Source organism: Perca flavescens, chromosome 19 (genome assembly GCF_004354835.1).
Source record: "Perca flavescens isolate YP-PL-M2 chromosome 19, PFLA_1.0, whole genome shotgun sequence".
Lineage (NCBI taxonomy): Eukaryota > Metazoa > Chordata > Actinopteri > Perciformes > Percidae > Perca > Perca flavescens.
In genome coordinates, this window is record NC_041349.1 from 9,948,828 (window position 1) to 9,975,269 (window position 26,442).

Consider the following 26,442-nt stretch of genomic DNA (forward strand, 5'->3'; position numbering starts at 1 on the left):
GTGACCCGAGGACAACCTGAACAGGAGGGTTAACGTTAACGAACATGTGAAGATAATTCACATGGAGTCTGGAAATAATAAATCAGTATAAATGAGCAGAACATTCTAGTGTAATCTCGCTTTTGATACACAGTCAGTCAGAGTTATGTGTTTATTTACATTACGCAACCATGTATCCACGGTAAACAAAATCAATGGAAACCATAACGTCAGTTGATACGTGGTGACGTAATACGCAGCTTAAAGGATCTACCTCCAGCCACACGTTCATTCATTCTGCGGCAGTTGCGCTCACTACATCCGGTATTCTTCTGTCTTCCTACCGGGTCAGTTCATGGTTAACTTCGAGGTCTTCGTGTTCTGCTTCACTTTTACACTCTGGACGGTCTTTGTTCCTTTTAGCACGGCACTACAGATGGACCTTAAAGGTAAGCTCATGTGTTTCGCTAGCTGTACAATGGTATAGTAATGTAGGGCTCAGATATTCAGTTCGGTTCAGTGTAGTTTGTTTTTGAATTTTTTTTTTGGAATCACCAGTGTTACTGAGATGGGGGTCGTTTCACATAAGTGGTCTCGGTGTTTTCCAGAAACTAACACAGTTACACACTTGTTAAGACGTTCTGAGCCTCCTGTATGAGCGGGACAGCCTCCATCAGTTAAGTTGTCTTTGGATCTTTTGAATTCACTGATCCAGTATATCAGTCCATCTGTCTGGCATGGTGCAGCTTTGAATGATGTGATCTCTCTCTCTAATGAACACTAGTTTTACACTTATTTTTGAAATTCGTGGTCAATAAACCTTATTTATATAATATTATGTCTACATTTTGAGTTACAAAATTGAAATTATGATAACAAATAGTTAAGATCAAAGGATGCCAAGTGGAAAATCACTGGTAGAGGTCAATGTTTTTTTTCTCTCAAATGCCATATCAAATTGAATGAAACACCCAAAATTGAATAAAAGTGATCATTAATTTTACCTGCAAAGAGCGTCGATTGTATGGAACCGTCCATGTTATTTTGGGGTAATTTGGTTAAAAAGAAACTCATATTTCTGGCGTAGAAACTTTGAAAACGAATCAAATTTGACCCGAGGACAACAGTAGGGTTTAAAATCTTCCTTTTCACGTAAAAAGAAGAAGAAATAAATAAAATTCTGTCCAATACCAAAAATATTTGAACCCACAAATCAACCTTGTGATAGCAGGCGCGATAATGACAATGTTGTTTCAAACAATTGGTCAGCAGACTGAGCATCATCATCATCATGACTAGACAAAATCCTAATCTCTGTCAGCTCGGGAAAAAAAAATAAATAGCTGGAACAGACGGAAAATTTTCTAGCACAGATGCCAAAACATTTCCTAGTTGCAGCTCTTCAGTTGTTTATTTTGCTGCTTTTCTTTGTCTCATTATGTGATTAAATAAACCAAATTTATCTTTTGGGGTTCCCAAAAGGTTTCCCTAGTTAATAGACATCAACTTAGCAAGAAAAGGAAACGGTCATTGACTTTTCTTTAAATTTTCTGGGAATAAGTGATGGAAATAATTCTTACTTTCCTTAGTTCGCAAAATCCCCTCTTCCTAATTCGCACCGCTGATGTAAAATAAAGTTATTCGCCTGGGAAAGTTGGTATGAATTGGTCAGGGTTTTCCTGCCATTATAAGGTTTAGGTGCAGCGCACCCTTGAGAATGAAAGAATGAATAAATGAAACTAAAAGGCTTTTCACAGATCTAATGACTGTAGTCGGGACCTTTTTTATCAAGTGTTGGTCATTTATAATCTACTCCAAACTTGTCCCAACTTCTAGACACAGATACCGAGATAACAACAATGTGAAAGAGAGACTCAACATGACTACAAAGAGGGGGGGGTCTTCCCAGGGGGAAGACCCTGGGTAACATTATTGCTGCTGTATATTCCAGTGTTTATCTTTTGGGGTTTTGAACTGCTAGTCATTCCAAATAATCAAAGACTTCTCCTTGGCTTTCACGAGACTGTAATTGGCATTTTCTCTTTTACCATTTGACATACCATTTTTATTTTATTTTTTTTGACAATTTAATGATGAAAATATTTCTTAGTTCTAGGGCTGGGCGATATGGAGAAAATCAGATATCGCGATTGTCCTAATACCTTGATGTCGATATCGTGGCGATATTATAGGGTTGACAATCGGTGCTTTAACAAAATATCTTCACAATGAGATTTAAGATATGTAATCTTCAGTAATGTACATATAATGTCTGGGTAAAAAAATAATAGAACAGCTAGAGTAGTTTGGTAACACAGAAAAGTACATCACTACTGTAATGCAGCCTTTAAAACCAGGACAAGACACCACTTAAGCCATTTACGATATCACGATATCCAAAATCTAAGACGATATCTAGTCTCATATCACAATATCAATACAATATCGATATATTGCCCAGCCCTACCTAGTTCCCAAAATCCCAGCTTCTTTCCTTCGCACTGACGTGAAATAAGAAAGAAAGAAAGAAAGAAAAGTTTTAGAAGGAAAACATAATTTATTGCCACTGTACGTCTTCCCCCTTTTTCACACTTGTTTAAATTGTCCCCTCTTGTGTGTTTTCCAGTTCAGGTGATTGGGTCCCTTCGGCCAATCATCGCGGCCCCGGGCGATGATGTCATCCTGCCGTGCCAGCTAGAGCCCAGCGAGGACGTGCGGGACAAGACGGTGGAGTGGTCCAAGCCCGACCTGAAGCCGGACCCGTCGGACCGGCTGAGCCGCGTCGGCTACGTGCACCTCTACCGGGACAAACGGGAAGTCCCGGACATGAAGATCCCGTCGTACGCCCGGAGGACGGCGCTGTTCACCGACTCCCTGAAGGAGGGAAACATCTCGCTCCGGATCGCCAACGTCACGCTCGCCGACACGGGCCGATACCGATGCTACGTGCCCAAGCTAGGCTGCCACTCCATCGTCAAACTCGTCGTCGGTGAGTATAGGGCTGTGCAATTAATCAAAATGTAATCGTGATTATGATTTTTGGCTCCCAATGATCACAAAAACAGAAAAATCGACAAAAACAATTATTTAGCTCATTACGTTGTGCAAGTAAACTCTTTATTTTCTCTTTTTGTTCTGAAATGAAAAAATAAAGTTTAAATAGGAAAAATATCTTTTAAGGCAAATTTCACAGTTGTACGGAGCCCCCCTGGTCCCACTTTGTAAAAAAAATTATTTATAACCATCTCGAGGCCTCAAGATAGTATCTCGAGCAGCTCTAGGTGAGTAACTTTTTGTTTCGGACGTTTAAGGTCCCGACACAAGGCTCGAGGTTGTTGTTGTTGTCTTAGTCTCACTTTGCCCGATCTCCCTCCCTCTCCTCCACAGAGCTGCGGAGGAAGGTCCGCCACTTTAAAACAAATTTAATAAAGCTTAGAATGAATCCCAGGACACATCTTTTGGTCGTATCACTTGTCATGTGACCCAGATATTGTAACGTTTTTTGCCCAACGTGCCGTTTTTATTTGAAGCGGCAAAAAAAAAAGTTGTCCTTCTGACCCCAGGATGTTTGGGTTGCTATGGCAACAAGTGACCACTATACCTCAACAGTCCTATAATTAACAACTTGGCACATCTGAACAAAATCAACAATTTAGCTAGCTAGCTAACGTTAAACAGAAAGAAATGGTAAATTACCTGAAAGATAAATTGCTATTAGACAATTGTCCATCCATCCATCCATCCATCTTCGTCCGCTTATCCGATGTCGGGTTCGCGGGGGAGCAGCTCAACAGGGGACCCCAAACTTCCCTTTCCCGAGCAACATTAACCAGCTCCGACTGGGGGATCCCGGCGTTCCCAGGCCAGGTTGGAGATATAATCCCTCCACCTAGTCCTGGGTCTTCCCGAGGCCTCCTCCCAGCTGGCGTGCCTGGAACACCTCCCTAGGGAGGCGCCCAGGGGCATCCTTACCAGATGCCCGAACCACCTCAACTGGCTCCTTTCGGCGCAAAGGGCAGCGGCTCTCTCGAGCTCCTCACGGATGACTGAGCTTCTCACCCCTATCTCTAAGGGAGGCGCCAGCCACCCTCCTGAGGAAACCCATTTCGGCCGCTTGTACCCTGGATCTCGTTCTTTCGGTCATGACCCAGCCTTCATGACCATAGGTGAGGGTAGGAACGAAAACTGACCCGTAGATCGAGAGCTTTGCCTTCTGGCTCAGCTCTCTTTCGTCTGGCAGTGCGATAGATTGAATGCAATACCGCACCCGCTGCGCCTATTCTCCGACCAATCTCCCGCTCCATTGTCCCCTCACTCGCGAACAAAACCCCAAGGTACTTGAACTCCTTCACTTGGGGTAAGGACTCATTCCCTACCTAGACTTAGACAATTGTGTAATCATATAATTGTTCGGGACCTCAACTCAAGGCCCACGTATCAATTTGGGTTCACAATTCATTTTTCCCATACCAATGATGACTCAAAACCAGAGTAATTTACATATTCAGGATGTGAAACCAGTCGTTGTTTTCAGGGGTGTCACTCTCAGGTGCAGCACCCGAGCCGTTTTGGGCTGCACCCCAACGGAAATGTGGCAAAAAAAACAAACCCCAAAAAGCATCTTACCTTAACACTTGAGTTGTCTTTGGTTGAAATTTTGACCCGTTTTCTTAGTTTCTTTGTCAGAAATGTGGGTTTATTTCAACCAAATTGACCAAAAATAACATGGGCGGTTCCCATTGATGCTCTTCGCAAGTCAAGTTAACGATCCACTACTTTCATTGACTTTTGGGTGGTTTTATTTAATTTTATGCAATCGGACACTTGTGCTTTACAGCTGATTAAGCATCGTTTTGTCAACGTTTTTTTTGTTTTTTTACAGAGCCACGCTCTGTTGAAGCCTGGACGACGGAGACGCCGCTGCATCCCAAAATCCTCCAGACTCCAGGTCCAAACGATGACACGGGTGTTGAAGGTGAGCACATAGACGACTCTGGGAAGATGGAAGCAAAACGCTGAGTCATGCTTACTTTGACTGCTAGTTAAGATCAGAGGATGTTGAGTGAATCACCGTTTATTTCAAATGCTATAAAATTGAAGAAAAAACACCCACCCACAATTCATCAATCAACAATCATTAATTTTACCTGCTAAGAATGTGACAGAGCTTCCACACAACGTACATCAACACATTCGGCTTATTTTGGGGCAATTTGGTTCAAAGAAACTCATAATTCTGATATAAAAATGGGTCAAATTTGAACCGAGGACAATAGAAGGGTTAAAAAAGTTAACATACGGGAATCCCATTCCCCATCCCCTTCATGCTCATATGTATAAATGTGTGTGTGAGATATTCCAGCTACTGTAGCTTATGTTTGTTTGGTTTTTCCATCAGGTGGGCGTCTGTACCTGAGCGTACCGATTTTCGGTGTGTTTGGCTGCATCGTCCTGATCCTGAGTGTTGGACTCAGCGCATATTTACTCAAACTAAGGCATCAACACCAAACTGTAAGTCAGGATGACTTATTAATTTAAGAGACAGCACCAGCACTACCTTCACTACTACGTCTGGGACAACGTTCAGTCAGGAGATGACAGCCGCGGCATTTCACCGGACCTTTAACCGGTACCCACGGTGGAAGACAACCAGTTCTTCTCTGTATCAGATGGTTCTCCTCCACCAGCTGGGGGGGACTGGGAGGGAAATACACCGTTCACACCCTGGCTTTTTGTGGTTCTGTTGTTGTAACGACGCTGTGTGACCAGAGGCCCCCACTACGGAGCAAGATTTGGCAACAAATGGTTCCCATTAGGGGTTTTATTGTATGTCTACTACTAATCTCATGGGAATAGTAACTACATTTACATACTGTGAATGTTTTTTTAAATCAAGAATCGTTTTTGAATTGAATCGTGACACTAAAAATCCATATTGAATCGTGACATTTTCTGAATCGTGCACCCCTAGTTCCTATCCGACAATTTTTATTAGGGCAGTTGATACGATACCTGCTATGGCTCGGTTGGTTAGCAACAGACATCGGACTATTGTTATTATATCGCATTTAACCAACCTGACATATCAACATCCCAGGCAACTTTTCTCCACACAGCTGCTGACAACGAGGAAGAAGATGTTGGGCAGATATTAAGAACGTACGAATTTACCTCAAGTCTTAAACACACGGTGTATTTACGGCACGCCAAATAATACGTACACTAACCATAGATATGTTTTTATAAAACTGATGTGTGGACGTTGGGTCAACTTGTCATCTGTTGCATTATCGCAGCAACCGATTTTATTCCTCAAGTCTTTACTAGCTGAGATAATCTTTTTTAAGATGAATTTTTTGGGCATTTTAGTCCTTTTATTTTGATTGGACAGCTGAAGACATGAAGGGGGGGGACAACTTGCAGCAGAGGTTTGCAAAGGTATTCATACCCCTTAAACTGTTCCACATTTTGTCACGTTACAACCACAAACATGAATGTATTTGATTGGGACTTCAGGAGGTAGACTTGCACAAAGCGGAGCATAGTTGTGAAGTTCCCCTGAGTCAGTACTTTGTAGAACCACCTTTCACTGCAGTTACAGCTGCAAGTCTTTTTTGAGGTTATGTCTCTACCAGCTTTACACATCTACAGACTGAAATTTGTGCCCATTTCTTGTTTTGCAAAATAGCTCAAGCTCCGTCAGATTGGATGGAAAGAATCTGTGAACGGCAATGTTCAAGTCTTGCCAGATATTCTCAGTTGGATTTAGGTCTGGACTTTAACTTTGGGCCGTTCTAACACATGAACATATGAATATACTTTGATATAAACCATTACATTGTAGCTCTACCAACTGAGCTACCCAGGCACCCAGCTGAGATATTTCTTAAGTTTTAAATGTCTCTCTCTCTCTCTCTCTCTCTCTCTCTCTCTCTCTCTCTCTCTCCCCCCCCCCCTCCCTAACTGACCCCAGCCTCACCTTATTTATATTATACCATATACTACATTGTTGGGTTTTTATTATTTAAAAACTATATTGCACTGAAGTGTGGGTGTGTCTGTCATCCAGTATAGTATTTTCTAGTTTGTTGCACTCGGTTCTTGTTTTCAAATGTTGCTCTAATGTTTGGTCTTGTGATTACAAGGAGAAGAAATAAATCACATTTTTGAAATCAATGACTAACTTATCTACACATTCATTTGTCACCTGAACGTCTCCCAGAACAGCATGTTGTTATGCTGCAGGAGAATCCTAGCTTTAGTGCCATACCATACTAATCCTCACTATGGAAACCCTGATATAAGTGTATTTTATAGAAATGCAGTATTGTTTGTTTCTTTTGTATTTATTTCTCTCTTTAATGTATGTTGTATGTCATGTCTGTGTCTTCTGAATGGACCTTCAGTCGGGCAATAAAGATGATGATGACTACAGTGCAGTGTGTTTGACTTCTATCTGCCGTCTCTTTGCATAAAGGTGGCGTTCAATGTCCTCTCTCTCAGACTCGGTTTGTGTCTGTTTGCATTTGTCTCCGGTGGTTATGAGATACCATACACTGATGACCACTTGTTAAAGGGAAAGTTATGTATAAATGCTTTAGGGCGCCCTACTCGCTATTGTAGGCCCAGTTTATGTAACTTAATTTTATGAAATGCAGTATATGTAGTAGAGGGGTCCCTGCTCCATCTCTCTCTCTCTGAGTCAAGGGGTCCTTGACTTATAAAACGTTGAAGACCCCTGCTCTAGTGTTACAAATGTCTCTTTACCTTCCTGCTGTTTAGTGTCCCTGTGTGTATGCATCCTAAATATACACATATATATATATATATATATATATATATATATATATATATATATATTTTTAGTATGATTTACAATTACTCTCAAACGTATCATCTGGGTGCCAGTGTCTTGACAAGTAATCCACTTGCATTAATCTAAACCATGTTTTGGTTATAATTTATGAAGGATTTTATCGGTGAACAATAGGTGCATTAGTTTACCTGCATGCATTTTTGAATTTATTGAGTGGTTTTTGCTCTGTAATAACCCTTGCGTTGTCTTCACGTCGACCAACAAGCAACTTTTTGTTTTTCTGTGTTTTTTTCAACGTTCTTTTAACTTTTTTTTTTCTCAAATGCCATAACATTGTAACAACACCCACATTCAATGAAAGTAGTGAACTCATAATTTACTTTACTAGTTGTATGGAACCATCCACGTTATTGTTGTTTCTTTTCTTTTCTTTCTTTTAACTATTTGTGAAAGAAATTCAAATTTGTAATATAGAAACTTTCTGAAAATGGGTCAAATTTGACCCTGAGGACAAGAGGAAGAGGAGGGTTAACGAACCTAAGATCATTCAAATGGGTCTGTTTCTGAAATAATGAATCAGTATAAATAAGCAGAACATTCTAGTGTAATCTCGTTAAAAAACGTGTTATATAATCCAGCCAACTGCTTTTAGATACAGTCAGTCTCCCCTTGCGTTCATGCCACCTGGGAATAAGAGGCACCGCCCCCGTGGTTACGTTGTTTTTCCGACTGGCAGCGTTCACATGGTCGGGATGCGTGTTCTCCTTCTTCTGTCATATTGGGCGTTTGGCATAACAACTTTTTGCATGACTGCCATCAACGGTTGGGCGTAGCCGAGAGCATCAGGTGTGTAAAAACATGGAGGCCACAATAATAAAAAGATTTTCTGCTGTTTTCTTATTCGAGCATCCAAACAGCACATCGCCAGGTTTTTTATGTTTTGTTATCTGCAGGACAACCAACGGGAAAAGACACGGATAATGTGTTTTTTTTATACATAGGTCTATTTATGAATAATTTTAAACATGTTATGTCTGTGTATGTTTCTTGGCAGAGGCATTTGTCCACAATAAACAGTTTATTATCATTCAAATATGTTCAGTGAACCAAAGTCGCCTCCATCAAACGTCAAACACGTCACCAACTGGGAAACTCGGTTAGCTAAATCCATTGACATTTTTTTTTTAAATCCATTGACATATATACAATGGACCAATAGACCCCGTTGCTCTGGACGGAGACCAGTGAAGGCTATTAGAAGCACTTTTCCGGTGATCTCTTGCTTTACTGCGCAGCCTCCAACTGAGAGAGACAACGTAAATGTGACGTGAGCAACGTGTCTGAAAGTTGTAAGTCTTCTGGTAGCTGTGACAAGAGAAATCTCAATCATTTCCAATCTTACAGAGACGGAGGGTGTAGGTATATGTAAGGAGATAACATAAACACAGGCTAATTATTGCTAACTAACATGCTAGTTAACATTAGTAATTAAACCTAAACAGCTAATGTAAGTCGAAACTGCCTGCGAGCTTCTCCTGTACTGTACGAATGGTGACGTTTTCACTCGGAAAAACGTTTTTCCGATGTCCATGAGCCATGAACACACGGAGACTGTCTATGGTCAGTATGGGTCAGTCAAGTGTTTATTTACATGCTACCATGGATACGTGGGAGTGGCAAGAAAACAATGACCAATGGAAAGCATAACGTCTGTTGATAGGTGGTGACGTAAGACGCAGCTTCATAAGAACCACCTCCAGTTACGCATTCATTCGTTCAGCGTCAGTTGAGCTCACTACAACCGGTAGTTTTCTGTCTTTCGCTTCGAGGTCTTCGTGTTCTGCTTCACTTTTACACTCTGGACGGTCTTTGTGCCTTTTAGCACGGCACTACAGACGGACCTTAAAGGTAAGCTCATGTGTTCCAGGCTGTTAGCTTAACTTATTTACTTGGGTAAAGTTGGAAATGCATTCACAGATTCGAACTTACGGGCTCAATAACTTCTGAGCAAAATGTTATTAAATCACAAACGACGCATCTTTCCCTACCGTGGTAAGGTAAACAACGAGCTACAGACTCCTTTTCATCCATTCCTCCAACCTGGACGTTATTCTTGTATCAGATAATAATAACGGATGTATTTATGACGGTAAAGTTAGACAGAAATTGGCAGATTCGCAAGATTCGCGGGTTTGCGGTTTAATAAATCTTAGATGAAACGTGTTACTTACACAATAAGCAGCTCTATCTAACCGTAGGAAGGTAGACAACAAGCTACAACCCGGTTTTCATCCGAAAGAACCGTCTACTTATGTGGATAAATCCAATGCATCCCTGTGAGCGTTATGCTTTCAGCAGAGCGTCTAGGGACCGTCTGCAAAGTGCAAAACCGAAAGTGGATACAAAGATAAAATTCAACAGCTTCACTGTTATTGAGCCTAGCTCTTCCAAAATCACTCCAAACATCTATGGCCTCCCTCTGAACATACTACACTGACTAATGTTTTACAATATGCTTCAGTCTATTTTTTTATGAATTTCTATTGCCAAAAATTCAATACCGTCAATGTTATTGAGTCTAGCTCTTCCAAAATCACTCCACATATCTAGGGCCTCCCAAACAAAATACTACACCTTCTTATGTTGGGAAAGCAGGCTCAGTCTATTTTTAAATAATTCTTTTTGGGGATAACATCCAATAGCTTCATTGTTACTGAGCCTAGTGCTTCCAAATTTATTCCACACATCTGGGGCCTCCCTACCAACATAATACACCTTCTTATGTTGGGAAAGCTGGCTCTGGATATTTTTAAAGACTTTTTATTGGGGATAACATCCAATAGCTTCACTGTTACTGAGCCTAGTGCTTCCAAATTTACTCCACACATCTGCGGCCTCCCAAACAACATAATACACCTTCTTATGTTGGGAAAGCAGGCTCTGCCTAAATTCAATACCGTCAATGCTATTGAGTCTAGCTCTTCCAAAATCACTCCACACATCTATGGCCTCCCTCTGAACTTACTACACCCGCTAAGTTTTGAAAATCTGGATCAGCCTATTTATAATATATTTTTATTGGGGAAAAATTCAATACTGTCAATGTTATTGAGTCAAGCTCTTCCAAAATCACTCCACACATCTAGGGCCTCCCTCTGAACATATTACACCCGCTAAGTTTTGAAAATCTGACTCAGCCTATTTATAATATATTTTTATTTGGAAAAATGTCAATACCGTCAATGTTATTGAGTCTAGCTCTTCCAAAATCACTCCAACCATGTAGTGTCTCCCTCTGAACATACTACACCTACCACTTTTTGAGAATCAGGCTCAGCCTATTTTTTATGAATTTCTATTGTGAAAGAAATCAATACCATCAATGTTATTGAGTCTAGTGCTTCCAGATCTACTCCACACATCTAGGGCCCCCCTCTGAACATACTACACCCGCCGCTTTTTTAGAAGCTGGCTCAGCCTATTTTTATTGTGAAAAAAATTCAATAGCTTCACTCTTTTTGATTCTAGTGCTTCCCAAATCACTCCACACATACAAAGCCCCCTGCTGGTTGTACTGTTGTTCGCGGGTCATTTGGAAGCATCGTTTAATGAGCGTCTTATTATTGTAACCAAGCGTTTCTTATATTGTCTAGAGCAGGGGTCGGGCAACCTTTAGGCACGCGTGCCACCATGGGCACGCGGCACCTTAACCAATGGCACACTGGCAATATGTGTGCAAGAGAGTTATTGATGTGTTGAAATCATGGTGGAAATGCTGAAGCACTCTCTCATCCGCATGCCAAATTACATCTTTCACAGTTGCGCGACCTCATAGGTGCCGATACCGTGGGAGCTCGAGCGCACCCACGTGTGCCAGACTCCCAGTTCATTTTTACATTCATTTAATATTAAACATTGCAGGTGGTGCTTAGTGGAGCGTCTTTTTTTTATAGTGTGATTGGTTATGGCGGTGGCATTGATTTATAATTTCCCACGAAGCTGATTAAACTTCTCATCCCCAATCCTATCTCTATCTGTGAGAAGTGGCGCTGTCCTGAGTTGAAAGATAGCCTACTTTACGGCTTTAGTATGGCGTGTGTGTTCGTGTCGGCCGCTGTCCATTTCCTAAAGTTCTGAAATGCAAACATTTTTGACTACTTTTTTTTTTTTAAAGGGTGTGCGCGTGTGAGCACCCACAGAGGAAAACATAAATCGGCGCCAGTGCGCAACCTGTTATTTACGGTAGTTTGATTGACTCATATCTCTGACTGGGAACAATACAAAGAGGATTACCAACTGCCGCTGGGTCAGATGAACTAACTTAGTCTCGTTACTGTAAGTAGGCTACATTAAAACCTTCGTGAGTTAAAAGTCAATACTTATCAGTGCACTCACCTGTGTAGACCGGCATAAACATGCAGGAGGCGATATTTCAATCTGCTCTGTCTGCTCACTACACTCTTGTCCACCGCGCTGTTTTACGCAAACACAGCTTTATACTCTGCAAATAGCACATTTTTACAAAACAAGCTAAAACAAAAGCTGTCGGTTTGTAGTCTGTTTATCTTAGTTTGCAGGGAATCTTGAAATTTGGACAAATTCTTATAAACTTAAGCTGTCTGAAGAAACATCCTCTCCGCTGGAGCGGTAAATATGGACGCATTATAAGACCAAAACAAATACATGTGGCTACTTAATATGCACGTGAATGACGCAATCGTTATGTTCATGTTGATAATGATGCTGGTTGTGTTATTATTATTTTGCCACAGCATCGTTTCATTGAAAATGAGGCATACAGGACCTGCTTATCAGTCCATTCATCATTAAAGCTGGGCTTTTCCACTTCAACTTTTCCTTCAGGCTCTTTGACAGTGATAGTTTTGTCAGCCCATTTTCCACCAATCAGGACTGCATACTAAAACCATGTTTCCATAATAATAATAATATACAATAATAATAATACTTACAAGGTCCTGATTATGAGAAATACATGTTATCAAATGTTGCTATGGAGTAAAATTACAGATTCCCTGGATATTACATTTTGATGTGATGTCATAATAAAACTTAATGTTAACATGGCACACTAATAAACAAGAAATTTTGAAAAGGGCACTTCATATCAAAAAGGTTGCCGACCCCTGCCTCAAAAAGAAGATGATTAAGCAAAGGACACTACCACCTTGGTATAACTCCCAAACTCGCAAATTAAAACAAATCTCGCGAAACATTGAAAGTAAATGGTGTTCCACCAAAGTGGAAGAATCTCGTTTGGATTGGCAAGAAAGTCTCAAAACCTATAGGAAGGCCCTAAGAAAGGCCAGATCAGACTATTACTCATCACTAATAGAAGAAAACAAGAACAACCCAAGGTTTCTTTTCAGCACTGTAGCCAGGCTGACAGATAGCCACAGCTCTACTGAGCCATCTATTCCTCTAGCTCGGAGTAGTGATGACTTCATGAGCTTCTTTAATGATAAAATTAAAACAATTAGAGATAAAATCTATAACCTTTTGCACTCAACTTCTAACGGTTCACCTTTAAACGCAAGACCGCTAGAAAGAACGACTATTCCCGACATATACTTAGACTGCTTTTATCCTATAGACCTTCAACAATTAATGTTAAAGATATCCTCAGCTAAGCCATCTACCTGTCTCTTAGACCCCATCCCAACGAGATTACTCAAAGAAGCGTTACCCGTGGTAAACACTTCATTACTAGATATGATCAATATGTCCTTATTAACAGGTTATGTACCGCAGTCATTTAAAGTAGCTGTGATAAAACCTCTTCTGAAAAAACCCACCCTCGATCCTGAGGTCTTAGCAAACTATAAACCTATATCTAACCTTCCCTTTCTCTCCAAGATCCTTGAGAAGGTAGTTGCTAATCCGTTATGTGATTTTCTACATAGCAATAGTTTATTTGATGACTTTCAATCAGGATTTAGAAAGAATCATAGCACAGAGACGGCACTGGTGAAAATTACTAACGACCTTCTAACTGCTGCAGACAAAGGACTTGTCTCCATTCTTGTTTTACTAGATCTTAGTGCAGCATTTGACACTATTGACCATTCAATCCTGTTACAGAGACTGGAACACTTGGTTGGCATTAAAGGAATCGCACTTAGCTGGTTTAAGTCCTATTTCTCTGAGCGATCCCAATTTGTTAGCATTAACGATAAACCCTCCAAGTACGCTAAAGTTAGCCATGGCGTTCCTCAAGGCTCGGTGCTTGGACCAATTCTATTTTCCTTTTTATATATGCTTCCTCTAGGTAATATTTTTAGGAAACACTCAATTAACTTTCACTGTTACGCAGACGACACCCAATTATATCTGTCAATTAAGCCAGACAAAAGTGGGCAGTTAGCTAAACTTCAAGCGTGTATTAAAGATATAAAATCCTGGATGAACCACAATTTCCTGATGTTAAACTCAAACCATACACCATGTTCGAACATAGGGATGCTCATAAGTGTACCTGGTACCAGAACACCCTAGGCCGAAGGTCAATGATCGATTTTGTAAACGTCTCATCTGATCTGAGGCCGTATGTTTTGGACACTCAGGTGAAGAGAGGGGCAGAGCTGTCAACCGATAACCATCTGGTGGTGAGTTGGGTCAGGGGGTGGGGGAAGACTCTGGACTGACCTGGTAAGCCCAAACGTGTAGTGCGGGTAAATTGGGAACGTCTGGAGGAGGCCCCTGTCTGACAGACTTTCAACTCACACCTCCGGCGGAGCTTTTCGTGCATCTCTGTGGAGGCTGGGGGCATTGAACCCGAGTGGGCAATGTTCAAAGTTTCCATTGCTGAAGCTGCGGCGAGGAGCTGTGGTCTTAGGGTGTTAGGTGCCTCAAGGGGCGGTAACCCACTAACACCGTGGTGGACACCGGTGGTCAGGGAAGCCGTCCGACTGAAGAAGGAGTCTTTCCGGGATATGTTATCTCGGAGGACTCCAGAGGCAGTTGCAGGGTACCGAAGGGCCCAAAGGGCTGCAGCCTCTGCCATGAAAGAGGCAAAGCAGCGGGTGTGGGAGAAGACATGGAGAAGGACTTTCGGTCGGCACCAAAGTGCTTCTGGAAAACTGTTCGCCACCTCAGGAGGGGGAAGCGGGGAACCATCTAAGCTGTGTACAGTAAGGATGGGACACTGTTGACCTCAACTGAGGAGGTAATAGGGCGGTGGAAGGAGCACTTTGAGGAACTCTTGAATCCGACTAATACGCCCTCTATGTTAGAGGCAGAGCTGGAGGATAACGGGGGATTGTCGTCGATTTCCCAAGCGGAAGTCACTGATGTAGTCAAACAACTCCACAGTGGCAAAGCCCCGGGGATTGATGAGATCCGTCCAGAAATGCTCAAGGCTCTGGGTGTGGAGGGGCTGTCCTGGTTGACACGACTCTTCAACATTGCGTGGAAGTCTGGAACAGTGCCAAAGGAGTGGCAGACTGGGGTGGTGGTTCCCCTTTTTAAAAAGGGGGACCAGAGGGTGTGTGCCAATTACAGGGGTATCACACTTCTCAGCCTCCCTGGTAAAGTCTACTCCAAGGTGCTGGAAAGGAGGGTTCGGCCGATAGTCGAACCTCGGGTTGAGGAGGAACAATGCGGATTCCGTCCTGGTCGTGGGAACAACGGACCAGCTCTTCACTCTTGCAAGGATCCTGGAGGGAGCCTGGGAGTATGCCCAACCGGTCTACATGTGTTTTGTGGATTTGGAGAAGGCGTATGACGGGTCCCCCGGGAGATACTGTGGGAGGTGCTGCGGGGAGTATGGGGTGAGGGTGTCTCTACTCAGGGCCATCCAATCTCTGTGCGACCAAAGCGAGAGCTGTGTCCGGGTTCTCGGCAGTAAGTCGGACTCGTTTCAGGTGAGGGTTGGCCTCCGCCAGGGCTGCGCTTTGTCATCAATCCTGTTTGTAATATTTATGGACAGGATATCGAGGCGTAGTCGGGGTGGGGAGGGGTTGCAGTTCGGTGGGCTGGGGATCTCATCGCTGCTCTTTGCAGATGATGTGGTCCTGATGGCATCATCGGCCTGTGACCTTCAGCACTCACTGGGTCGGGTTCGCAGCCGAGCGGTTGGGATGAGGATCAGCACCTCTAAATCGGAGGCCATGGTTCTCAGCAGGAAACCGATGGAATGCCTTCTGCAGGTAGGGAATGAGTCCTTATCCCAAGTGAAGGAGTTCAAGTACCTTGGGGTTTTGTTCGCGAAAGTGAGGGACAATGGAGGGAGATTGGTCGGAGAATCGGGCGTGGCGGGTGCGGTATTACATTCAATCTATCGCACCGTTGTGACGAAAAAGAGAGCTGAGCCAGAAGGCAAAGCTCTCGATCTACCGGTCAGTTTTCGTTCCTACCCTCACCTATGGTCATGAAGGCTGGGTCATGACCGAAAGAACGAGATCAAGGGTACAAGCGGCCGAAATGGGTTTCCTTAGGAGGGTCTCCCTTAGAGATAGGGTGAGAAGCTCAGTCATCCGTGAGGAGCTCGGAGTAGAGCCGCTGCTCCTTTGCGTCGAAAGGAGCCAGTTGAGGTGGTTCGGGCATCTGGTAAGGATGCCCCCTGGGCACCTCCCTAGGGAGGTGTTCCAGGCACGTCCAGCTGGGAGGAGGCCTCGGGGAAGACCCAGGACTAGGTGGAGGGATTATATCTCCAACCTGGCCTGGGAACGCCTCGGGATCCCCCAGTCGGAGCTGGTTAATGTTGCTCGGGAAAGGGAAGTTTGGGGTCCCTTGCTGGAGCTGCTCCCCCCGCGACCCGACACCGGATAAGCGGACGAAGATGGATGGATGGATAAACTCAAACAAAACTGAAGTTATTGTGATGGGACCAACGCACCTCCGAACTTCATTATCTAAAGATATAGCTACTCTGGATGGTATTGCCCTGGCCTCCAGCACTACTGTCAGAAATTTAGGAGTTATTTTTGATCAGGATATATCCTTAAACGCCCACTTAAAACAAACCTCAAGAACAGCATTTTTCCATCTTCATAACATTGCCAAAATTAGGAATATCCTGTCTCAAAATGATGCTGAAAAACTAGTCCATGCATTCGTTACTTCTAGACTAGACTACTGCAATTCCTTACTATCAGATTGCTCAAATAAGTCCCTTAAGACTCTCCAGCTGATCCAGAATGCTGCAGCACGTATTCTGACGAGAACTAAGAGAAGCGATCATATTTCTCTTGTATTAGCTTCTCTGCATTGGCTTCCTGTAAAATTTAGGATCGAATTTAAAATCCTCCTCCTGACCTACAAAGCTCTAAATGGTCAAGCACCATCATGTCTAGAAGAGCTCCTAGTACCTTATTGTCCTAGTAGAGCACTACACTCCCAGAATGCAGAGCTACTTGTGGTTCCTAGAGTCTCTAAAAGTAGACTGGGGGCCAGAGCCTTCAGCTATCAGGCTCCGCTTCTGTGGAACCAGCTCCCACTTTGGGTTCGAGGGGCAGACACCGTCACCACATTTAAGAGTAAACTGAAAACCCTCCTCTTTGATAAAGCTTATAGTTAGGGAGTGAGGAGTTGCAGCGTCCGCCTAACCCGGCCCACTGCTTCTCTTTGTAGTCATCAGTTTATTATATAATTAATAATATAGCGAGAGTAGAGGGAGGCAGGCCAGTACAGCTCGATCCGGTTGGGGAGAGTTCTAGCCCAACCAGGCACCTCTCTTTAACCTGCCTCTCTTAGTTATGCTATTATAATTCTAGACTGCCGGGGAAGTTCCTTCCTTCATGTGACACACTGAGCTGCTCTCTCATCTCTACTTGTTTCCTTTTGTATGCATCCTGTCCCAGAAATGCTTGTTACTAACCTAGCTCTGGGGAGTTTACTCCCCGGAGTCCTTATGTTTCTTCTTCGCAGAGCATAGCTCTGTGAATCTCTGCAATTCCTGGCCAGAAACTTGCGTCCTGCTGCGTCCACCGCATCCGACATGACATGAACTTCCACGATGACCTTCGAAGTCACTGTTCCATTATCTTTATTGTGACTATTATGTGCTACTGTTCATCACAACCCCAACCGGCCCGTCAGACACCGCCTACCAAGAGTCTGGGTCTGCCGAGGTTTCTTCCTAAAAAGAGAGTTTTTCCTCGCCACTGTCGCAATAGCCACTGATAATGCTTGCTCTTGAGGGAATTACTGTAATAGTTTGGGTTTTGGAAGTTATAGAGTGTGGTCTAGACCTACTCTATCTGTAAAGTGTCTCGAGATAACTCTGTTATGATTTGATACTATAAATAAAATTGAATTGAATCCTCTGGTAATGTCATCCTGGTTAATGTCAAGTTGTCATTACAAAGACATCCCAAACTAAATTAATGTCAACTTGTCATGACCAAGACAACTTCTGGTAATGTCACTTTGATTAATGTCAAGTTGTCATAATCAAGACAATTTCCCATGAGCAAGCTTTTGGTGCGCTAGTTGCGAGAGGAAAAACGTCCTTTTTACAGGCAGAAACCTCGTACCCAGGCTCTTGGTGGGTGGTGTCTTAAAAGGTTACTCTTTATGCAAAGTCAAAGCACTAACATCTGCATTTTCATGAGGCTCTTAGAAGGGACACACATGACAACTTCAGTTTAGTTTTCATAATACCTCCGCCAAGGTTATGTTTGTTTGTTTTTTAGCAAGATTACAGAAAACAGAACCTCCTTGGCGGAGGTATTATGAAAAATAAACTAAAGTCATCATGTTTGGGCCTTCTAGCTAGTCCCTAACCTAACCAATGCGCTCAGGCCCAAACTTGCATAATGAACTTAAAAATATTGTTGGATACTTCATTGAATTTCAACAAACAAGCCAGTAGTGTTGTGAAGGGCACAATTTTTGCAAAATTAAAGCCATTTTTAAGTCATCAGGACCTGGAAACCATTATCCATGCTGTGAACCCCTCTTGCCTTAAATATTGTAATTCGCTGTATATTAATGTTCTATTACTAGGGATGCACCGAATATTCGGCCACCGGAAAAAAATTTTTTGTGCATTTTCGGTTTTCGGCCGAAATACCTTTTTATCACCGAAACAATACGGCTGAGATAATGCAAACAGAAACCGCGACCTGCACGTGTGTCAGTACCCGTTCCACCTGCAAAGCGTCTCCTAAGCAAAGAGGTTGAGACGGACCACGGAGTGAAAACAATGAAAAGTACGCTCTTAGAGTCTGTCAGCACACGTTTCAGTGAGATCTATTCGGATCCTCTGCACTTCATCGCGACTGTACTTGAGCCGCGTTATAAAGACCATTACTTGGATGTGGAAACAAAGCAGGACGCACGAGAAATGATCCAGGCCGCGATGGACGCGGAGAACCCGCGTGGAGACGGAGACGGAGCAGCGGCCAGCGCAGGAGGAGATCACAGCGCAGAAACAAAGACTTGTCTCTCTGCACCAGATGAGGGGCATGCACCCTTGTTGTCTGATATGTTCAGTGAAATCCTGCAAGAAAGTGCCTCAAATAATAATAATAGGTAAGCTATTCTGTTCTTAGGCTACTTTATACTGTATGTGACTATCAGATTGTAGCCATATTTCTGCTAGATATTTTTTTAATTAAACTTTAATATTAATTTATACAATTGCAATGCCTTGATTTTAGTAAAGTTAGTACACAGTCATACCCATAAATGCAATGGTACTAATAATTGGCATGATTTCTTTCGGTGTTTCTGAGTCCAAACGGAAACTTCACCCTTCTGAACTAAGAGTTTCTGCTTCAAGGTGAAGTTTAAAACAGACTGAAATGTCCAGGCTCATTCCTCCACTATTTATTTCTGTATGTATTTATGTTACATGTAATTTTAACGGGCACTGAGCTCCAGATCCTGCAGCCGCAGCGGGTCTCTGCTGCCCCGCTGTAGCTTCTCTCCGTCCGCCTGCCGCCGCAAACTTAGTGGAACTTTCCGCCAATATCGACATACAGGTCGTCCTGGACTACGTGTAAGATCCTACCGATCACCACTCTGTCTTTGGCTGGTCCGATCTGGATCAGCGGGGACCCATGCAGCAGCGAGGCAAAGCTGTGTTTTCCCGGGGAAGAGACGCTGCGGCCGCCACGGAGCTCTCCGCCTCCCGCTGCCGCGGAGCTCAGGTTGCTGGTCGAAGGCGGCATACATAATCATAAAACACATTGTCACCTGTTAAATGTTATTCATTGCGGTTTGTTCTTTTCATTTCCTCTATCGAACATAATTAAGCAGTACAAAAGTCCGGCATCTTTAGCGTTGATCTGAATGCTTCGGACCCCTGTTCCAAGATGGCGGCGGTTTTGACGTATGTTTAGAACCTCAAGGCGACATCTGTGTATATATCTATGGGAGCAAGGATCACATTTGAACTATATCGATATATGCGATATGGTCTAATTCCATATCTCATTTAAAAATATATCGATATATTTTTTATATCGATATATCGCCCAGCCCTACTTTAAAGTATATGTTTATTTACTTTAAAGTAAAGTGATTCAGTCATAATATTTGTATAAAACAAAGTAATGTATCCTGTTCTTTAAACTTAAAGAAGTTCAACAAAAGTTGAAGAATTGTTGCATCAGAATTATCTGTGCTGCACAAATTCCGCTCTGTCACTGAAGTTGGTGTTACATATTTCAAAATCCTCTTTGAAGGCCTTCTTTTCCTTAAATAAAAAACTGAACAATATCAAAGTATAAAGAGTCTCTTTAGTTAAATCCCCCGAATTACCCCCCTAAGGGGGTACTGGACCAGCTCTCCGTTTTAAAGGGTCCGAGCCTCTGTTACCTATGGGTATTACCCTACTGGGTTAAGGGACTATTTAAGCTGGTGGTGAGTAGACTCGCCTAGCTTCTAACTGCCTTCCGCCGTACGTCTACCCTGCTTGCACTAGCGCCGCACCTGACCGAATGGCCCCAGGGGCAGGTACCGCACCAGTCACGCACGTTAACGGCAGCTCTCCTCTCAATGATCTGTGCACTTGGTAATTGCTAGGATTGGCTTTAGTGGCTCTTACAGTGACATCATGAATCCAAAGTCCACAAATTAGTCTTTAACTTCAATGGTAGCTTTTTATTGCAGGATTTAGCAAGGGCATTTGCATAATGTGTCTGATTCTCAACACTGATTATTAGAATATATCCCAAAATAATTGATTCAACCTATCATTTGTAAGTAAAATAACCCCCGATGTAAAAACCAAACCCCCGATGTAAAGGCTTGCGGCAGGGAGGTGGAATGTCCAATTTTTTTGAGATTGAGAGGGAAGGGATGTGCTCGTCAGTACAGTCCTTCCTAGCCTGCCGTACTGCTGGATTTCTGATGAAACTCCCGACTCAATTCAAGAGTCCGCAACGTCTCTTATCCAGTACAGTCACTGTTGGCAGGGTGAACGAAAGAGTGCTCCTTGGTATCAATTATAATCCTTAGGCCGGGTGGGGATGGTTAATTCTCCTATTGCCAGACACTCCCGTGCCGGCCGTAAGTGATAGGAGATCCTCTCTCTGCGATGGTGGCTTTGTTCGTTACTCTGTCTCTTGAGTTGAATGATTTAAGTCCAAAGATTAGTTGCTCTGATGTGGTCGATCGAACAGCAAGTCTTGAACTCCGAGAGCTGGCAGGAGAACTAACCCCGATATATCCTGAGGTGTCCCTTCTTATCCCTTCAAAATGTGTGTGTGTTCAAACTGTGTGTGTGCGCTGTATGTGTTAATCATTGGGTGTCCCTGAGCGTGTGTCCCTAACAACACATGCTGCCTGTACATTTCAACATCTCTTTTCTCCCCACCCATCCCTTAATACATTACTTGCTATCTTCCCCATGGCTGCACTGTTTCAACATTGGCCTCACTGTGTCAACACACTTTCCATATGCATCCTGCCCTTGCCCTCTCCCTCACAACTTAAACATTTCAACATGTTTCTTAATACATGTCACCTTTGGCTTAGTATATTCGTCGTATGATTATTACCACTTGTCCTACCCTTAACTATCAAACAGTAGTTATCCTTTAAATTAGTATACACACAACACAATACCTATGTCACATAATTATTATCCTTAATAATCACACAATAATTATTAACAGTAGTTATCCTTTAAATTAGTATACACACAATCCCTATGTCACATAATTATTATCCTTAATAATCACACAATAATTATTTCTTAAATCAATATACATCTCGTGCGCATAGCATCAGGATCACATTCTCTTACTCTTTGTGGATTTCATCATACAGTCAGGCGGAGAGTCCCCAATCTTCCTAGGCAGAGCACGGGAAAGCTGGAAAGTCCCCTGTTTCCCGTGTCAGACCTACGTCAGGGATCTCAACTTACTTGACTTAGTGTACCAATTAGTATTGTATAATATTCCTGTTGTTTATATTAATGTAAAATCATTACAGCTGTTACATTGGAGCAGTTTGTTCCTCACTCACCATAGCACAATTACTGTGACCTAAAGCTGATTTTATGAATAGATGTTGGGCTCTCCTACAGTACACATGCAGGAACTTTGCCTTTTTCAAGGAAAAGTGCATGTTTTGGGTTTGAGTCTATATTGTGTAACTTTGGGTCTCCTTGTTTATGAGTTTCCAACTTGATATAAATGGCATTTCTACCTTACATTTTTCAGCAATGTTGCCCCAGCATTTAACCTTTAACGCTGTCTCTTAGAAATCTTGTTTGTGTACTTATGTTCCATTTCAATTCCGTGACCACTTTCTAAAACGTCTGTCAAGATTTGCATCCCCGCAGGGCTAATGATATGTTTACAATGTCAAATGTATCTGCTGATGTAAACTAGTCTAATATAAATGAAAGTTTGAGGAAACCGTGGAACCTGCGGTTGCCCCAAGAGCTAATCACACTGCATATTACAATGCAAAGAGATATAAAACACAAGCAAATTACCACCCGTACACACGTATCCTGTGTTTTTCCCACACAAATTCCATTCCCACGCTTGAATGCATGTGTTTGGGGACCGACCTATCCACCCCAACCTCCTCCCTAAGTGGATCTTGGCGCAGCTGCAGCCACATTCCAGATGCCGCCACAATCCAAGGAAATCTCTGAGGGGAGAAAGCACAAGAATCCTGGGGAAGAAGCTAAGTTAGTAACATGCATTAATGGGACATGAATGCATGCAGATTGAGAGAGAAAAGAGCTCGGTGTCATAAAAAGTCTCCCGGCAGTGTATATAGAGATATTCCAAAGTAAAAGTTCCCCTCAGTTTGATCTGGGACGTTTGGATGCATTTAAATTAACATAATTATCAGTATAGATGGCTGCACTGCAGTTGTAGCATGGCTGATTTGACCAGGGAAATGCAAGTGATGACTGGTTTGACAGCAAACTATTCCTAATCTCTAATAAGCGTAAATAATAAGGGTAAACAATCTTTTTTTCTTCTCATAACTTAATTATCTTGTGATGACAAAGCAAATTTTCTCAAGAAAATGGTCTCAGCTTCCATACAATGACGATCACAGGAGAAGTTCGTTCCGATATGAGAACAGTCACACATTCCATTCAATTCAAATCATAGTGTCAAATCACAACAGGAGTCATCTCAGGACACTTTACAAATAGAGTAGGTGTAGACCACACTCTATAATTTACAAAGACCCAACAATTTCCCACGAGCAAGCATTTGGTGTGATAGTGGAAAAGAAGAAAAAATCCTTTTTATAGGCAGAAACCTCGGACCCAGACTCTTGGTGGACGGCCGTCTGCTGCCGGTTGAGACACAGAGACACTGACACAGATATACAGATGTGGAGAAATATGATTCATCATAAATATTGCTGTTGGTATGATGAACAGTGGCAATAATAGTTCCAATGAAGATAATAGAACTATGACTAGAACTAGTAGTAGTAGCAGTCTGTTCTCATTCCCTGTTTTTTGAGCAATGAGGAAATAAGTAGCTGTATTTAAGTGCTGATCTTCCTCTTTTTCAGCACCTCGTCACGGGACGACTAAGAAGAGAAGAAGAGGATATTCTGCAGCAGGTTTTGTTACAAATTTTTGTTATCATCTTCTGACTTTCCTTTACTGGACTGACAGTCAGTAGGCATCGTCTGTTCCCTACACAAGTATCAGTAACATGTCTGTCTCTCTGTGTTAAAGCTATCACCTTCACCATGAAGACACTGACTCTGTTTGCACTGGTTTGTGTCATGACTGCTTTGACTGGAGCTGCTGGTGAGTATTAAGTGTTACGGATGTATTTATTGTCAATAAACTAACAATACAATAACTGCGGTGTCAAACTCCTTCCAGCTGTTCCAGCGGAAAAGGACAATAAAGACCAAACAGCTGATTAGATTTTAGATGTTCTCTTCGATGGATTGTATGTTGTCGTGATGTTCTGCTGCGCTTTGTGTTTATTGTGCATTTATAACTGCTTCATACTATCAAAATAAATGGTTTTAATATTGTAATATTAAAGTTCTACATAAAGAGACTTTAACTGGAACCTCCACATTACCCACTGAACTTTTTTCCTACAAATAGCTGATGTTACTCTGGTCAAGAGGGGGACCAGAGGAGGATGCTCCAGGGGTTGGACTAGGTTAAATGGCCGTTGTTTCATCTACGTTCCAAGTCCCATGACCTGGGTTAAAGCTGAGGTAATGTGTATTCTACACATGGACATTTGGTTTCTTGGCATCTTTTGCTGACTTGGTATCATCCTTCTTACTTTGTTTAACAACTTTTGTTGGTGTGTCTGTCTGTCTGTTTGTCTCCCTTACTGTAGAAAAACTGTGTGTCCATGGGAGGAAACCTCGTGTCTGTTCACAACATCATGGAGTACGACGAGCTTCAGAAGCTGATCAAGGCCAAAAGTCATGAGGACAAACTAACCTGGATTGGAGGCAGTGATGCGGTAGAGGTAATTTTGGCATCATTGCAGAAGTTGCAAATATTGCAAAGCAAACATATACATTATACTACTGATTATATAATATACTAAACTGACACTTATACTTTATATTATGTACTTCATTGCTGTACTATACTACATATTATATATATCAATTCTATATACGGTATACATGCTATATTACTACATTTCACTGTATATACCATATAATCATAAAGGGGCTGTACTCAAAGTACTGAAAAATAGTAGGCTGGGATTGCCTCTACACGGCTCTCACAGCCTATTTCCCAAACTTCATTAATAAAGCACATTTCAGCAACAAGTACTTTTCATAAAACATTAAAGAGCAGATAAAAACAATTAAAAATATTTGTTAGAGAGAATATAAAAACAGGTAACATAGAATAAGACAGGAATGAAATACAAGAATAAAAGTTGCACTGCTGTGTAAGAAATGAACAATTAGTTTTATTCCTTTTTTTTTTTTTTTTTTTTTTTTTTTTAAAACCGCATCATCCATGATTCAAATGAAGTGAGAGTTGCTGCGAACCTGTAGTTTTCTGGGAGTTCATTCAAGATATGCGCAGCATAAAAAATTAACTTTGTCACAACTCTCGGCGTGTAAAACCAAAGCTCTCGCTCACATGCCCACGCGTCCGCGTTTTTATAAAAAAAAAACGTATATGTATTTGTCCTTATTTCTGTCCTTGTGCTGTTGTAACACCTGCATTTACCCTCTCGTGATAAATAAAGGTTTATGTAAAAGATTTTAATTTCATGGCTTTTTTAATTTATTTCTTTATTCCAGAAAAGCCAATGGTTATGGAGCGATGGCACACCTTTCCACTTCACCCACTGGTGTCGTGGAGAGCCTAATAACCTTTGGGGCTGGCAGAATTGTTTGCAAATGAATTTTGGAGGTAAAACGACATATTGATTATCGTACAGTATCGTATTATACAGCTCATAACATATTGCATCTTGAGTGAAAAATTCTTTCTGACTCATATCTTTTGGTTTTATCAAATCAGTAGGTGGGTTAACTATACACACTATTACAACATTTATGTTTTTCACAATTATCTTTATCTTATCATTGATCTGTACCCATCAAGAATAATTATCGTTTATTATGTTAAGTCACGTTTAACAGTTTGAGTTTTTATTTATGTGTAGCATTCGCTGACTCGCCTTTTTTTGTACATGCAGCTCAGAAATGCTGGGATGACATGCAGTGCAGCCATGACAGACCGTCTGTCTGCGTCAAGAAAACCAGAAGATGCGTGGTCTGACACCATAACGTACCTGTAAAAAGCCCAAACACTGGGGGAGGTGTGTTTGTGTTTCTACCTTTCAATACATCTGTCTTTACTCCATCAGTCTCACATCTGAGCTGAATGGTCTCATTTAAGTTTCATATCTTTATTTCTGTTGTATCGCTGTTAACGCTACTTAAGGAAGGAAGCGACAGGTGACAATAAGGAGCTGGACTGTCTCTGAGGCTTTTTGCCTTTAATAAGAGCAGACTGAATGTGTTATGAAAAGATTGCTTTTAGCACAACCTTACATGTATTCTTTTAGAGTGAACTCTTCTTTCTTGTCTTATGCAAAATTAAAAGCCTGAAGCATAAAAACAAACTGTTTTATCTCCTGTTAAGATAGAAATGTCTCGATCCTTGGGGCTGAGCGGACATATTTTAATGGTTTTCTATCGGCTGAAATAAAACTGATTTCTTTACTCTGCCCTTTTGTCCCCCT

At 42.0% G+C, this 26,442-nt stretch overlaps 3 protein-coding genes across 3 annotated transcripts in view; 2 read left to right on the top strand and 1 right to left on the bottom strand.

Moving 5' to 3' along the window:
• Positions 1-26,442, bottom strand: part of LOC114545544 (uncharacterized) — a 202,710-nt gene that overhangs the window by 157,783 nt on the left and 18,485 nt on the right. The gene's annotated exons all lie outside the window — the stretch shown is intronic.
• On the top strand, positions 255-7,413 carry LOC114545547 (selection and upkeep of intraepithelial T-cells protein 1). The gene is made up of 4 exons (XM_028563908.1): positions 255-428; positions 2,606-2,968; positions 4,862-4,954; positions 5,378-7,413. Exons 1-4 carry the CDS (start codon positions 335-337, stop codon positions 5,515-5,517), a joined length of 690 nt encoding a protein of 229 aa, XP_028419709.1. The 5' UTR covers positions 255-334; the 3' UTR covers positions 5,518-7,413.
• Positions 298-26,427, top strand: LOC114545552 (type-2 ice-structuring protein-like). Its single transcript, XM_028563916.1, has 8 exons — positions 298-349; positions 9,625-9,703; positions 23,759-23,809; positions 23,928-24,002; positions 24,315-24,430; positions 24,559-24,693; positions 25,493-25,604; positions 25,894-26,427. Exons 1-8 carry the CDS (start codon positions 335-337, stop codon positions 25,974-25,976), a joined length of 666 nt encoding a protein of 221 aa, XP_028419717.1. The 5' UTR covers positions 298-334; the 3' UTR covers positions 25,977-26,427.

Coding starts and splice junctions, on each gene's coding strand:
- LOC114545547 (XM_028563908.1), top strand. CDS start 335: ATGGTTAACTTCGAGGTCTTCGTGTTCTGCTTCACTTTTACACTCTGG. Junction 429..2,605: donor ACTACAGATGGACCTTAAAG/GTAAGCTCATGT, acceptor TGTGTTTTCCAG/TTCAGGTGATTGGGTCCCTT. Junction 4,955..5,377: donor CGATGACACGGGTGTTGAAG/GTGAGCACATAG, acceptor TTTTTCCATCAG/GTGGGCGTCTGTACCTGAGC.
- LOC114545552 (XM_028563916.1), top strand. Junction 23,810..23,927: donor AAGAGGATATTCTGCAGCAG/GTTTTGTTACAA, acceptor TCTGTGTTAAAG/CTATCACCTTCACCATGAAG. Junction 25,605..25,893: donor TTTGCAAATGAATTTTGGAG/GTAAAACGACAT, acceptor TTGTACATGCAG/CTCAGAAATGCTGGGATGAC.